Source organism: Ceraceosorus guamensis, assembly GCF_003144195.1.
Source record: "Ceraceosorus guamensis strain MCA 4658 unplaced genomic scaffold IE81scaffold_24, whole genome shotgun sequence".
Classification (NCBI taxonomy): Eukaryota; Fungi; Basidiomycota; class Exobasidiomycetes; order Ceraceosorales; family Ceraceosoraceae; genus Ceraceosorus; species Ceraceosorus guamensis.
In genome coordinates this window covers 200435-215127 of record NW_020290019.1, presented here as the reverse complement: position 1 = coordinate 215127, position 14693 = coordinate 200435, and the positions used below count along the sequence as shown (strand labels likewise).

The window sequence follows — 14693 nt, the reverse complement described above, 5'->3', positions numbered from 1 at the left end:
TGGTCCAAAGGGTTAAAAAGGCATGTGGGTGATAGCTCCGTGTGGTTTGGAATGGCATATCGAAAGGTCCGACTGGACGAAGGCGAAGTCGACGATTAGCGTCCTCTTCCAAGCGCTTCAGGTTGATGCCTCCTTGGAAGCAGATGTCTGCAGTGAAATTGATCTCGGTCGCGTGGTCGAGATCGTTCTCTCGCGCTCTGGCGCGTTGGCTAGCTTGACAGCGGCGGTAGTCTGATTGGGCTCCAACGGCTGCATCACACCAAATGCGTGCTCCTGCGTGGTTTCGGCAACGGATCTGAGTCCCGACAAGGGTGGAGTGGAACGACTGCCCAGGAAGCGTGTGGAGAGCCGGCGCGTGTTCTTGAGTGTGCCTTTTAGAAAGCCCGGACGCACGGTGGAAGCTTCGCATGCCAGAGTCAGGGCAGGTAGAGGTCCAGGGCTACTCGATGCGTCTCCGTCCGCAGGGCCTGGGCTCGGAATCCGGACATGCCCATCATCAGCCGAAAGAGAAGGACTAGTGTGACCGCTGCCGCGATCAGAAGGTGTGGCGATTGGCGAGAGAGATTCTCGACTCGCGATAGACTCCGCAGAAAGGAGTGCGTTCGGATTGCCGGAGCGCAGAGCTCCGTCATCGTCGACTGCACTAGGCAGGCTCATAGCACGCTGCTTGCCCTTGCTGCCTAAAGTGAAAGAGCGCCGCAGTGAGTCGCGACTGCTCTGAGCAAGGCGAGCCGCGAGTCTGTGAGGCGAAGGTGGTACATTCAGGGATTCCCGCGAGCTGACGACAGACCGAGATTGATTGTAAGGAGTGATGCTGCCCGCCAGAGGAGGCGGTCCAAAATCGGACGATGCGCTTCCGCTACGCTGCCGCCTGCGAAGGCTGAACGCTCCTTTTAGCGTTGAAGCTCGAGAGGTGAAGGTCAAGTGCCCGTCGTTGCCCGGCTGCTCTTCCATGTCAGTGAGAAGCAGCTCGACAGGCGAAGCCCGGTCCGCGTCTTCAGCTAGCTGAACAGAAGCGCGATTACGCGCATACTGGCCTGTTGCGTGTGCGTCTGCCCCTGCTGCAGCACGAGCGGACAGCTCGTTAAGGTCGAATTCCGCGGAGCTTGTCCTACTGCGCGACGTCCACATGTTCTTGAGATTCGTCATGCTCGAGTTGTTGCGAGTGCTGGGAGGCCTTGAGCTAGAAGCTCTTCGATCGTCGACGAAGCTCTTCCGCCTCGGGACGGCTGCATCAGCTGCGAGTGAGTTCCGCTTGCCGTCTGGCTGTGCAACGGACTGAACGGGAGACGCGCTGATATCTGTAGAGCTGCTACTTTGCTGTGCGGGCACGGACAACAAGGGCGGTCGCGAGCGAGCTGCGCGCACCTTCCAGGTCGGGGAACCAGTAGTCATCGTTGACGCAGGTGCGAGTTGGGTGTCCAGCTTGGTCGGACTCGCGACGAGAGTTGGAGATGCGCTCTCCCTAGGTGTACCGTCCTCCAGCACAGGTCTTTCATCGTCCGCGAAAAGGGTACTGGCGCGGCGCGGCGCCTTCCGTGCAGCAGCTCGAGCAAGACCCCCAATAGCTGCCCCTACTGCAGCGCCGATCGAGGGGGTGTTTGAGGACTGATCTCCTCGTTCTCTCATGGCACCAGCGCGCGCGGCGACAATGGCTTCCGAGAAGACCATTGCTCGATCCACTGCTGCTCGTGCCGATAAGGGAGAATGTCGCACTAGGATATCGGCAGGAGAAGGTGCAGCAGCGTTCTCTGTCAAGAATGTGCCCAAAGGGTCGGCGTCGAGGAACGCATCGGAATGCTCTTCTGCCAGACCTGATACGCGGAGGTCATCGCTAGCGATGGAGTAGTCGCCCAGGCTTGACGGGAAGCTGCTTGGACCACCTTTCGGCGGTGAAAAGGGGGCATGAGCGATCGCTTGTGCTAGCGTCGCCACCCACGTCTCCTTCTCGCGAGCAGAAGAAGCCACCAGCTCGAAATTGTGACCTCCAAGGCAGATCAGTCTGCAGGAATAGGGTAGCACGGAGGCGTATTCTCGCGACGTCGCTGGCGCTTCCTCGCTTCCAAGTCGACTGAAAAAGCCTTCCTTGCCGTCGTACAATTTGGCAGCCCACAGCGGGAACCAGAATTTGGGCTCGTAGACGGTCGGTTTGCGGACCTTAGCAAAAAGAACAAAACCTTCGTACACAAAGACGGCAAAGTACTTGAAACGAAGCGGTGCAGTCAAGGGCTGGAGGACCGAGTGATGATGCATCACGTCGAGGGTGCCAGCGAGAAGGCAGTGTCCTAGCGACGCTATGAGCGTCGGTGTCACACTCTGAGTGAGATGGCAGATGGAAGGTCTCAGCCAAAAATGTGCACGGCCCGCGCTGCATTCGCTCGGACTCACCAGCGTCGCCTCGACACGCGAACTGATCAGGGCTGCCATCAGCACCTTCTCTCGCTCCTTGCCCGCCTCGTCAACATCCTCTGCTACGCGGCGCATCGTCGCTAAAGCTTCACTTAGCGACGCGTGAGCAGAGTCGCCATCGTCGCTGTACTTGAGCAGAGTGCTCAGTACGACCGGATACAAGCACAGACGTTGGATCGGCTTCACAAAGTAGTCCGAGAACAGCAATCTCGCAGCTCCATCTCGAAGCATTCCACCAGTCGAGCTTGTCTCGGAGGCTGGCGTAGCCACGAGCGGTAGTTGAACGAACGAGGCGCCAAAGGCTTGATCAGGCGAGCTGGGAGCGCGCGTATGGTCGTACAGCGGAGATAGTGGAGCGATGGTGGCTGTAGGCGTCATGGGCGCGATGCCAAGGCTTCCCGCGCTCGAAGTTCCCTGGTTAGAGTTTGCTCGGGAGAGGCCATTTCTTGGCGTGGGCGAACGAGAAAATCCGCGCAGAATGTTGCTGCAGCACCGTTCGTAGCTCCGCCAATCATCGCCGCCGTGCCGTCGTTCAGCATCGCGGACCAGGGATAATGCTTCGCCATGCCGGGAGCAAAAGTCCTGGTAGATCGCGAAACGCGGCCCAAGCTTGCCAAAGTATTTTGCAATGCGGCTTGTAGCTGCTTCCGCTTCGGCGCTGGCAGCGATATGACTTCCTGAGGCTTTTGACAGCATGTCCGAAGGCGATACGCCATGCTCCTCCAGTATTCGCTCCATGTTGTCTGCCATCTCGCGATGCAGCAAAAGCAGCTCCGCCGCGTTACGCTGAACAGTATCGAGGCGATCACTGCGCTCGGAGAAGAAAGGCTGATCTCCAAGGTTGCGAAAGAACACTTCGACAAGCAAGCCGAGATCATCTGCATAAGAACGCTCGGTCTCGACCAGCTCATACAGGGCGTGAAGTCGACGCATCTTCGTGAAGCTAGGGACGCTCTGAGCCACGCTCGTGGCAGTTTCGCGCCGACCTTCTGGATGCGAAGCTGAGCCTCTTTCGGCGCCTTCATCCCTTGGTAATTCTTCCGACGACGGCTCGCGAAGTTTACTCCCATCGAGCGAAGTGACAACTCCGACTTCTACCTGATCGATCGACGATGGCGCTTCAGAAGTCGCCGCTGTGCCAGAACTCTCCACGGTACTGGACTGATCGGTGCCTGCAGTGGACGTCGAAAGGGTCCTGCCAATCTCAGTGGGGACGTTGGTATCGATTGTGAGCGGTACGCTCTCATCGGCGCTCTTCTCTGTCTCACGCGCCGGGGAGAGTCGAGGAGGCAACAGTGTCTTGTCTGTCTCAGTCAGCCCCAGCACTCCCTTCGCTACATCGGATGCTTCTTGCAACGTCAGGGTTAGACTGCTCCGCCGGTTGGGAACCACCAAGTCTGCAGCGTCTGTGCTCCGCTCCCCTTGCCGATGTCTTCTAGAGGCGCGTCCCCCCCGTACTCGTCGCTTGACCGGCGAAGCGTCTGCAGCCATCGCCAATTGTTCGGGCGCCGTATTGACCTCGAGGATGTGTGATGCTAGGTTCGCCACGCCAGCGCACAAGGCAGTTCCAATAGGTATGGCAGCAGAAACCGTGCCGATTTGAGGACGACTGCTCATCCGGACGCCTGGGAATACTGCGCTTGTGGAGCGCGGGCTACCAGGGAGCGAGTCGTAGCTCTGAGATTGGAGGTCCTCATCGCAGGTGGAGGGAGGACTCTCGCCGTCTATGCCCCGTGAATCGTGCATGGCAAGTCGAGACCGGCAGCTCGGCCCCGAAGCAGTGGGGGCGTGCTCGAGGGCATGGAGTGTGCCGTTGGAGCTGTTGGCGCTCTCTGTCATCGAACCCATCTTTGCGCCAGTGTGACGCTCGGAGGCGCTCAGAGGATTCGAAGCTACTGCGACACGCAAGAGCGCGGTCAGGATTGCGACAGTGCTGCAAGCGTCATGAAGTGACAGCGAGGGCGGGACGAAGTTGCTGGTCCGACTGGAGAACGGTGCGCGTCTTGCCAAGCCTAGAAAGTGGGAGGCGTGCGAAGTCAGCAAGACTAGGTTCTAATAGTGGGTTTGTGGAGCCCGCTCGCTAACGCCCATGCGAGCTGTAGTCGATCTTTGCTCGGTGGCTGCGTGCCGACAATGAGAACAGCCAGTGCGGGATTGCCATCATGCCTTCCGCGCGCGGCCCACACATTCATCTGTCCACACCGAGGGTGCATTGTTGCATGGTACCCAGAAGATGGGCTGATGCCGCACGCTCGTCCATGCGATGACAAGCAGCATCCAATATCACAGCAACATTGTGCAATACAACATCTTGCAAGGGCCACTCACCGAAAAGGACCGAAAAGGGGAAAAGACAAGCCAGTCGGAGTGTAGCGAGACAGGCCGTGGTACGTGCAGATTTGCCCTGGACGAGACGATGCAGGGCAGACGAGCAGACAGGAATGAGGTCGAGATAGCCAGAAGAGTGGCGCGAAATGAGGGAGATGAGGTCGGCCCGCCGCTACGCGCGCTGGAAGTTTGCTAAATTGACAGGGAGAAAGAAGCTGGCCCGCAAGTGCGATGAGAGGTTGGTGTGCGGTCGTGAAGGATGAGAAATCTGATGGACCAATTCTCTTACAAAGACGTGTGGATGAATGACTTTGTAAAAGGATGTGGTGGACTGCACACGCCACTGCTGTATCGGCTTTGTTGTCAGAAGGGCTGACGAGCACGGGACGTTAGCGGTTGTGATGAACGCCGATGTGGAAGAGGCCGGAAAGAGGCTTGTTTTCAAGATAGTGGTGAGTGCGTGAAATCACAGTGACAGCGACGAGTGCGTTGCGAAAGCTCAAAGACGTCACTGAACAAGCGGTTGTACGGTGTCAACCTGACTCAATGGTAGGGAGGGAGGATCGTCGAACATGTGATGCATGATGCTCACCATAGAGCCAAGCAAGCGCTGATCCTGCCTGCCTGCCTGCCCGCCCGTCCCGTCTGCTCACCAGCAGCAGCTGCATACGCGCTGATGCCATCGTCGTCGATTATCCCGCATCCGAGCCGTTGCCCGCGGGCTATAAGGACACGCAAGTCGAGCAAAGAGGTCCTGACACGGGCTGCATGCATGCAGAACGGCAGAGCGGAGCAGAGCCGCCTCTTCGCGCTCGCTGGATCATCGCTCTCCATCAGCAAAGCTGCTGCTGCTGCTGCTGGGGCCTTGATTGCGAATGCGAATGACAACCTCATCAGTCAAAGGTGCCATGTCAGTCATCATCGCGAGCGTTCCCTGGTCCTCGCACGCAGTGCACGACCCCTCTCATAGGTGACGAGTGAGCACGAGTGCTAAAGCAGGTCACACCTTCGCTGGCTCTTCCGAGGGTCAGCAGTCTCCGAGAGCTAAAGCGCGCGTTCAGAAATCAGGAGATTTCAGCGCAAAGGCAGGCCTGCCTGCCTAGCCTGCCTTGGTCGGTGACCCGATGCGCGGGTGGCTTGTACCTAAAAACTCATCACGAATCGTGAAGATGCAGCGCTAGCAGCAGTTCATCGATGAGTGCGTCCCTTCCTCGGTGAAGCTCACTCAACGTCAGGGTCCAAGCTGCATGGGTGCGCGCATGCATACTCTGGTGTGCTGCTCGCGGTGCTCCTGGGTGAGAGTCCAAGCTGATGCGAGCGCGCTTGCTTGACCGCTGCCAAGCCCGTCTGTGTGATTGTTGTTTATGTACTTTGACTCTGCGCTCGCACTTAAGCTCCTAGCTCGCGCGCTCTGATCGCTCGCATGCATGCATACAACGGTGCAGCAACTGCTGATGCTGACCGCGTCGCAATAAGAGCATGCAGCAATCACGAGCTGCATACAGCAATTAAGTCGTGAGTGATCAAGTGCCGGCCGGCTCTTTGCTTGCACGCTATATAACATGCAACCAACCTCCGGTGGCGCTGTAGTTTCGCATCGGGCCATGCTACATGACGGGGAGGAGCTCGGCAGTCGGGAGCACATGGCCAGTGTAGTATGAAAGCCAAGCTTTCGTCAGAGGTGCATGGTCCAAGAGTCACAGTGATGTTCTACACGATGCTGCACGAGAACGCTCATCGCCAGCATGCACCACCAAGTGCTTGGCGTCCATCATTGATAGGAAAGTGATCCATGCAGCAAAATATGCAGCCAGCCAGCCAGCCGATGCTGACCGCGAGAGCCTCGCCCCAGCAGCAGCAGCCACCATGCGCAAGCTCACTCGTGACTAAGCCGCTGTCGGACGGGTTGACTGGGTTCGCTAGGTCATAAAGCACAGGCGTGAGGCAAATATTCGGCTGGAGGCGTACGAAACATGCCTGGGCATGTGCGTGCACAGCTAGAGGACCTGCATTTCGACAACAGCGAGGCGTGACTATCAAGGATTGGGCACCACAAGAGAGACATCATCAACATCACAATCGCCGCGGACGCCCGCTATAGACGAGACGCACGGTACGCGCGCGGCGGCATGGATGCGCGCTCACTGTCGAAGCATATATTCACAGGTATAGCCGCTGCCGCTTGCTGACACATCGGCCAATATTCGCGATTGATGATTGTCCTAGCTGCCCTTCGTGGCAACCGTGTCCAGCGGACGGGGGAAGCAAGACAAGCGAATTCTCACGGCTGCACCACTCTGTTCTGACTTGAGGCTGCCGCGGCCTTCAGTGTGACAGCTTGAGTCACTAAATATGCTGCGCTCACCACAAATTACCAAAGCCTACAAGCTTAGTCTTGCCTCGATCATGGTTAAGCTCGAAAACGCATCGCTCGCGGGTGCGCGTCTATCTCCTCTCGTCATTCGATGAAATACAAAGCAACACTCACCGGAGCACCTGCAAATTGGATCTGTAGTCGTGCCAGACGACGTTCACTGTTGTGGCTTGAGCAACTGGAAAACGCATCGGAAAACGTGCGCGCCACTTCTCCGGACCGCGATCCCGACTTGCTGACGAGTCTGCATCCCGTGTCGGACTTCCAATCTTACAAGAGTCACCTCGCCTCGAGCGACGACGGGCTCATTCCCCGCTTCCTTCTGTCCAGTGATCTCGACACGGCTGGCCAGGCTAGCGGCCGCGCGTCAACAATCACCGCGAATGATGGGGAAGGCTTGACGGTGCAACTTGCCATGTTCGCGGTCTGGACCAGATCACGATGCTCAAATTGGTCGGCTTCGCGAGCAGATGCTGTACGATACTTGCACTGTACTCGTGGTCAACAGTAGTAGTAGCATGGATGGTGTGTAGGCACAACATCGGCACGGCACAGTCACAGTGCCGCTGCCACACACCGCCAAGCGCTTCTCGGTCACAGCTCTGGCCCTCGTCTTCCAAGTCTCGACGTGGCCGTGTCTCACGTTCACGGAAATGCGCGCAATGCCAGCGCAGCGCATCGCATCGCACCAAACCTTCTCAAGCTGCCTCACCCCCACCACCAATCGTTTCGTGATTCTTTGGGTCGTTGAAGATATCGAGCTAGCTCAAACTCTCTCGGAGCTTCCTCGACAATGCGCAATGACGCTCTCACTCTGCCGCTCCAACACCGTCCGAGTGACGTTTTTCCCGCCCATGTTTGACCCTCGGGTCTGTGATGGGGAAGATGCGCGAGAGGCACCCTTTAAAGCGAACATTGTCCAGACGTGTTGGCCGTGGATGACATGGATGAGTCGGTGTCGGACTTCAGCCGACGTTTTCATCCGATTTCAGGCTTGGTTGTGCGTTCGCTGCTCCGGGCGCTCGCGAAGATCAAGCTGGCCGGAGCAAGTTACCATGCCAAAGCCTCGCGAACCGTGCCGTGCCGTCCATCGACGATTTCGTACCGATCCGCCGCCGGAGAGTCTTGGCTATGACATCGACCAGTCCCCTTCTCACATTTAAACTCCCAATTGAATGGTTAGGTATGCAAAGGTAGGGTAAGGCAAGGTAGCGGCAGCCGACCTGTGGTCTCGGCCTCAACAGACTTTCGAGCACAACAAGTCCTGTGCCGGTAGCGGCGCTTTGTAGCGTGTGCCGCGACTTGGCGAGTCGACGCACCTCTCTCCCCAAGCCGATCCCGGGTCAAGCCTCCATCCCATTTAGGCGGTCCTTGATCCCGTCTTCTTCTTTTCCCGGATCGAGATTGAGAAAGGGTAAGATGAGGACAGTTGGAAGGCTCAAAGGTGATCACATTCCTCCCAAGGTTCTTGAAGGACAAATGAGAGAGTGTGTGGGGTCTCTTGGCACTTTTTGGCATCGGGCCGACCGTGCAGATGGTTCTCGCTCATTTCAAGGCGGCGCGGCCGCACCCGTTCACAATAATTCGCGCTCAAAACTTGTGATTGCAACATTTGCCGCTGCGATTCTTGTCTAGCTCTCGGCAAGCATTAGCTAGCGCACACCAAAAAGGGCAAAGAAGCGTTTGAAAAACCTCGGATGATGTGGAGACTGCAATTGCCGCTAGTGACTGCTCAACTCACGACTGCCCCCAATTGTGAACCTTTGCTGATTGTGAAATTCTTGTTCCCAGCTGTTGAACCGGTTCGACGCGTCGATGTGGGTGACGCGTACCGGTATAGCTGCTTGGCTCGGTTGTGCCGAACGCGGTCTAGGCTTTTTGCCCTTCGCGCAATGTAAGGCGAGCCACAACGTACCTTGTCATTACGTTTGCTTGGCATCGACTACGCGAGCCTTGGCTTGAGCAGGTTGCCCCAAGCGCCCCTTGGCCGCTTACAAGACCTTCCTTTGCCTTTTCCAACAGGTTTTCAATTGCAACTTCTTTTGTGGCAGTGCGAAATTAGAGCGCTATGTGCGTTTTCGTGCAAGTCGTTGATTGATGATTAATACAACTAAAAACAAGCGACAAGCCACGAGATCGTCATGCAGCGAGGGCTAGGGCTATGTCCATGCCAGAGTAGAAGGCCGAAGATCGCACGGAAATGATGGATGACATCAAAGTCGCCGGAACTCGCCGGGACTTTGTATAGTACAACGGACTGCCTCTCATCCTGCTCTGATCGTCGAATGGAGGTGCGGATCGAAGCTGCTCGATCTTGACCGGTGCTGTGTCGTTCTTTCGGGGCTGTGTCGTTCTTTGACGCGCTATTCCTCTTTCCAAGGGAAGCGGTCCACATGCGTGGCAGCTTTATCCTTTCCCACCGCAATTTCCTGCGATTTCCTCTGCCACCTCTGCAAGCGATTCATCAGCGCCTTGACGTTCTCGTCGGCAATGGCGTCCAAATCGTCATCTCCCGCAGGACGGTCCTGCTCGTCCAGCTCCTGCTCCACCCTTTTAAAAGACGCGGACTTTTTCAAATGTCGGGCGAAGCTGATCTCCCAATGCGCAAGCGAGTGCAAAAGCCGAGCTCGCGATGCGCACGACGCTCCGACCTGTTGGAAGTGGTAAAGGGATCAGCCGCAGTAGCCCGATCGACGTGGCAGCGATGCACTCACATAGAAAGACCGTTTGCGCGTCTTGGGGTCGTTGCCTCCTTCGCGTTTTGGAGTCCATATATCATCTTGGGCGGACTCCTCGTCGCTGGACGTATTGGCATAGTCCACCTTCGTGTACGCGGTAAGATCCTTCTTGTGATAAAAAGGTCCGTGGAAGGTGAAGTAGGAGTCCGAGGGGTGCATCCTATTGCCGCATGCCGCGCAACCGTGAAGGCTCCGGTCGCCAGCGTGCTTTCTCAAAAACTTCTGATAGTGCCGAAGATGCCAGTAGAACGAGCGACGCATGGCTTGCGTCATCACACCGCTCTCTATCGCCTTGACCTCCTGTTGCAAATGACGACGAGCTTGGTCCCAAAGTCGTTGGTTGCTTTCAGGAATTTCCATCCCAAGAAGGCGAAAGCTAAGCCAGCGGACATACTGGTCGGCATAATCCTTTGTTGAAGCCCTAAGAAAGCCAAGCTGCTGTAGATCGACGTGACGATCTGGCGGTAGATTCAACTCTGCGCTCTTCTTTGTCTTGCCACGCTTCTTAGACTCTGAGCGGACTTTCTCATTTCTTTCCGCTTCTTTCTTCTTTTTCTTCTTCCGCTTCCTGTCCTTCTTCTTCTTTTTTCTGCTATTGTCCTTTTGAGATCGTTTGGACTCCGATTTTGAGGAGCTCCGCTTGTTCTCAGCACCAAGGTAGGGGTTCGGACGGCGTGAAGGTGGCGTATCATCATCTTCATCTCCCGAAGAAGAGCCCTGATCCGAGTCAGAATCCTCCTCAGTGGACAATCCTTGCTGTTTGCGGTCCCTCCGCCGTTTGAGAGAAGCGAGCCTCTTCGCCTTTTGCTCCTGCTCTGCACGTACTCCGGTCGAGCGGACGAAGGCGTCGCTGAATGGTGGTCAATCAGAGAGGATTGTCAATCTATGAAATGCTGACGAGGATGTATGCGGATGAGCTCGCAACTCAGACTTACACATTGAGGTCTTGCTCCAGATCCTCATCAGAAGTATCTGAAGTGGTTGAGTCTGACGAGTCCGATGTGTCGGACGAATCCGAGGAGCTAGAGGAGCTCGACGACGTGGAGGAGTCCTTTCGCTTCCGCTTGCCTGACGTTGCGCTAGCTGACGCCCGGGTTGAAGATTTGAGAGGTTTCTGCGGCTTTGGCAATGGCTCCTGCACAAGGCGTCGCCCTGCCTTGCGAGGTGCGGGTCCCTCGTCAGAATCATCGTCAGTATCTGCTACGATGATCGTCTGAGCAGTCGTGGCGCTGGGCACCGCGCCTCCGTTGATCGAGAGGCTCGGCGCATTCGTCTTAGGCGCGCTGATGCGCAGCAGGGAGTCACTTCGACTCGTATCATTTGATTTCGCGGGTGAGACGAGATGGCGGGGTCGAAATGTCGACACGATGGAGGCATCGTCATCGTTTTGAGACTCGCCCAAGAACAGGGTTGTTCGCGAGCGATCATCTAGTCTACGCCACGAAGAAGAGGCTTCCACTGCCGGCAGCATGTCCTCGTCGGGAGACAGGCGAATAGCAGCCCGCTTCGATGACAGCGACGACGAGCCGCCATTTCTCTCGTCTGGCAGCGGCGGCGCCGGCCCGGAAGAAGTGCATGTCGCAAGGCTGGTGCTGCTGCCGTTCGCAGGTGCCACGAGCCGTGGCCCCAGCTGAACGAGAAGATAGGTGCGTTCAGTAAGACAACGCAAGCATGCCATCCGGCCCCGTCATCACACCACTCACCGCAGCCAACTCATCCGACACAATCATCTCCGAATTTGTTGGCGATGAATCTCTGGCAGAGGCGAAGGCGTCGCCAGGCGTTCGCGCCTCTATCACAGCATCCTGCACCCCTGTGCTTCGCGTGATATCGACCACATCATTCGCATTGTGCTGCTGCGACGCCAAAAAGGCTTTGAAATTGCGATGGTAGGTAGCCTTGGAGCTCCTCGGAGGAATCTCCACCCAGAACGCTGGAGCTTGTGCCAGCGTCCGAGAGGCGCCTGACTTGCGTGCTGGCATGTTGGCGAGAGCCTCAGCGATGGGCGCAGCGCGCGAGTGATTCGCTATAGCTGTTCAATGTGCGAAGTCCGATGAGCGAGGTATGGAAAGCGCTGATATGAGACACAGTGTAGTGGTCGGGGTGCTGAAGATGTCTAGAAGCGGCTAACGGTGCACGAGCTAGCGGCTGTGCTGGCGACGATGAAGGAGTTCAGATGACAGTCATATTGGATGACAGGTACCAGCTCCAATGTTTATGAGGAAGCTAATGCAGGGCGGTAGGAGCAAGAGCCGGGGTATAATTATGAAGCTGATGGATACAAGTGGATTTCTTCGTCGCCAAGTTGATGAGCAGTGAGTCTTGATTAGCTTGGAATCAAGAATCTCCCCTCGTGCGTTGCATGGGTCGTCATGACTATCGCAATCACGTGCGTGGGTGGAGGGAGGCCTGCTGCATCTTCCTGCGATCTGATAGCGACAAATTACAACAGTAAGTCGTGTCTGGGGCGGCTGAGCGTCGTGCTAGACATCCTCCCCTTCAAGATTCGTGATTCAAGATTATATACACACTGCTTCTTGACTAACGAACCCCATTCATGGATCGCGTCCCATCTTCAATCCTGACTCCACCTACGACCCGCGACTGCAGTGTCGGAGATGACCCGCTGATCGGACCTTTCGCCAAGCTTGCACAACCTCACAAACCGGAAACAGAAGGGCAGGCACGTTTCACCACTCTCCACTCATCGCCGGCCAAACTTTCGCTCGACCGAGATGGCCAATCCATCCTCCTCATCAACTTCACATGGGTCCGGCCCGCAGCTTCATTCGGCATATGCGCTCTCCAATTCTGCTCCAGAGGATGCTGCGATGTCACATCGAGACGCGGCAGAGCTAGACGACTCGGGCGAAGCTCAGGAGTACGAGGAAGGAGCAGAGGAGTTGTACGACGACCTGGAAGGATTGCCCGCAGATTTCGACCCCGAAGATCCCAATCATCCCGCATTGCCCCCGCTTGCCACTCTTCCCATCGCCAACATCAGCAGACTGATGAAGCTCAGCATACCGGCATCCAGCAAGATAGCGAGAGATGCCAAAGACTGCGTGCAGGACTGCGTCTGCGAGTTCATCGCCTTTCTGACCTCGGAAGCTGCGGACAGGTGTCTGGATGAGAAGAGAAAGACCATCAATGGGGACGATGTGCTCTATGCTATGCGCACGCTAGGCTTTGACGATTACGAGGCTGTTTGTAATGTGTGGCTAAGCAGATACAGGATGGTGAGTCCAGCGAGCTCGCAGAGAATGTTGTCACGCATTGGTGTGCCGCAAGGCTGGGACCAGATGTATGCATCAACGACCCACTCCAGAAAAGCAGATGCGAGAATGGCGCGGTTTGTAGTACCAAATAGCTGACGGTGGTCGCTGCACACGCTCTCACTCTTTTTAAGGCACAAGAAGCAACTCCTCGTAAGCGGTCAAGAAGGGGCGCCGCGCGTGGCACTACGGATGCAGACGAGGGACTGGAAGACGATGAGGATCAAGATGGAGACGATGGCGATGGCGATGACGAGTGATGTCGCTTTGACTGTCCTCCTCGCGCCACGATCATTTCCCCGCGTGCCCTACAATCCTGTCCACCTAGCAGTGTCTGCATGCCCCATTACCAACTTGTAGCATACCCTCTTCGCGCCTCAACCTCAACCATAGATGCCCGCTGCCATTCCAGTGGCAGACCAATGCGCCATGCGCCGGATTCCGAAAGTTGCGACCGGAGACATGAGCATTTCAAGGCCGGATCATTCATTGAAGAAATGCTTTCAATCCCAGGCCCCAGGCCTGCCCTCCCTCCTGTCCTTCCGCCTTTGCTCGACCCACGTCTTTTTGCAATCACGACTGTGCAAAAGGGTGATCGTGTGCGAGTCAGTAAATGTGAAGTACCGCTGCAGTGATGTGACAAGACGATTGTCTGCAATCTTGCCTTGGGACTCGTCACACTGCGACTGCGCCTCGCCACCTGACTATAGCAGCAACAGGCACCAACCAGCATTTTTGATTCGGATGTCATGCAGCACTCACTACACCTGAAAAGCTTCTGCGCACTTCGCTTTGTCGTAGCTGTTATCCTCCAAGCATTTCATCGAAAGCGCCGATGCTCTTCTGCAGGGGTCGGTAAACTTTGATGGTGTTTTGCCGGCCATCACCTGCAAAGGCGTCGAGAGTCGAGAGTCGAGACGCGGTCATGATGCGCGCGAAAGGTCAGATCACTGGTGTGACAGACGTGTTGGGAGACTAGGAGATACACTTACCTTGATGTGATCTTCTGGTTGCCTCCCTAATGGTACTCCATCAACGGAAGCAGGTGCGGCTGACATACTGCAATACGCAATCAGAAGTGTCGGATGGATGAGTCGGTTGGTCGGGCAAAACAGGGTGTGGTGATAGGTGGGGACCCTCGACTGCGATTGCTCGGCGTGACGGCTTGTATCTCAGAGTCAATCGTAGAGCGGCGTTGGATCAAAATTCGAAGCGACTTAGTCGAAGCAGATGAAGATGTGAGATGTGACAGCCTGGAGAACTTGAATGATGGCATATATATGCGCTCAATATTGCTTAATGGCGATTCGTGGTCAACTATACACACCCCGCTCGTAAGCGGACTTTCACGATTGACCCGCGGACTTGCTGCAGCTTCGCGACTCGCGCGTGTGCATATATAATCACAATACCCTCTGCACGCTGAAGGCGGGTTTTATGGGGCTGTGCGTTGCGAGCCACCTGTACCTATATACCGGTATGGGTACCGTACCGCTACACAGAGTCGCGAGTAGCAGTCGTGAGTTTGCTGGAGATCTATCAGCGCAGCAGCAGGCGCGGCCCGTGTGG

The 14693-nt window shown here is 56.4% G+C and overlaps 4 protein-coding genes across 4 annotated transcripts; 1 reads left to right on the top strand and 3 right to left on the bottom strand.

Annotated features, from left to right (window-relative positions):
- Positions 1–117: 117 nt before the first annotated feature.
- On the bottom strand, positions 118–4257 carry IE81DRAFT_346978 (hypothetical protein; the record flags this gene model as incomplete). The annotated part of the gene is made up of 2 exons (XM_025516099.1): positions 118–2316; positions 2389–4257. The coding sequence occupies 2 exons, from the start codon at positions 4255–4257 to the stop codon at positions 118–120; spliced, it is 4068 nt and encodes a 1355-aa protein (XP_025370162.1).
- A 4857-nt stretch (positions 4258–9114) lies between these two features.
- On the bottom strand, positions 9115–12127 carry IE81DRAFT_366177 (hypothetical protein). The gene is made up of 4 exons (XM_025516991.1): positions 11553–12127; positions 10785–11479; positions 9826–10699; positions 9115–9762 (listed from the first exon to the last, which is right to left on the bottom strand). The coding sequence occupies exons 1-4, from the start codon at positions 11829–11831 to the stop codon at positions 9475–9477; spliced, it is 2136 nt and encodes a 711-aa protein (XP_025370161.1). The 5' UTR covers positions 11832–12127; the 3' UTR covers positions 9115–9474.
- Positions 12128–12353: 226 nt separating this feature from the next.
- On the top strand, positions 12354–13683 carry IE81DRAFT_312848 (histone-fold-containing protein). Its single transcript, XM_025512468.1, has 2 exons — positions 12354–13088; positions 13259–13683. Exons 1-2 carry the CDS (start codon positions 12585–12587, stop codon positions 13382–13384), a joined length of 630 nt encoding a protein of 209 aa, XP_025370160.1. The 5' UTR covers positions 12354–12584; the 3' UTR covers positions 13385–13683.
- IE81DRAFT_301304 (hypothetical protein) lies at positions 13264–14436 on the bottom strand. Its single transcript, XM_025512232.1, has 3 exons — positions 14117–14436; positions 13887–14011; positions 13264–13703 (listed from the first exon to the last, which is right to left on the bottom strand). The coding sequence occupies exons 1-3, from the start codon at positions 14180–14182 to the stop codon at positions 13628–13630; spliced, it is 267 nt and encodes an 88-aa protein (XP_025370159.1). The 5' UTR covers positions 14183–14436; the 3' UTR covers positions 13264–13627.
- Positions 14437–14693: the final 257 nt, after the last annotated feature.

Coding starts and splice junctions, on each gene's coding strand:
- IE81DRAFT_366177 (XM_025516991.1), bottom strand. CDS start 11,831: ATGCCAGCACGCAAGTCAGGCGCCTCTCGGACGCTGGCACAAGCTCCA. Junction 11,480..11,552: donor TGTCGGATGAGTTGGCTGCG/GTGAGTGGTGTG, acceptor CTTCTCGTTCAG/CTGGGGCCACGGCTCGTGGC. Junction 10,700..10,784: donor CTGGAGCAAGACCTCAATGT/GTAAGTCTGAGT, acceptor ACCACCATTCAG/CGACGCCTTCGTCCGCTCGA.
- IE81DRAFT_312848 (XM_025512468.1), top strand. CDS start 12,585: ATGGCCAATCCATCCTCCTCATCAACTTCACATGGGTCCGGCCCGCAG. Junction 13,089..13,258: donor GGCTAAGCAGATACAGGATG/GTGAGTCCAGCG, acceptor ACTCTTTTTAAG/GCACAAGAAGCAACTCCTCG.
- IE81DRAFT_301304 (XM_025512232.1), bottom strand. CDS start 14,182: ATGTCAGCCGCACCTGCTTCCGTTGATGGAGTACCATTAGGGAGGCAA. Junction 14,012..14,116: donor AACCAGAAGATCACATCAAG/GTAAGTGTATCT, acceptor ACGCCTTTGCAG/GTGATGGCCGGCAAAACACC. Junction 13,704..13,886: donor GCAGAAGCTTTTCAGGTGTA/GTGAGTGCTGCA, acceptor CCTTTTGCACAG/TCGTGATTGCAAAAAGACGT.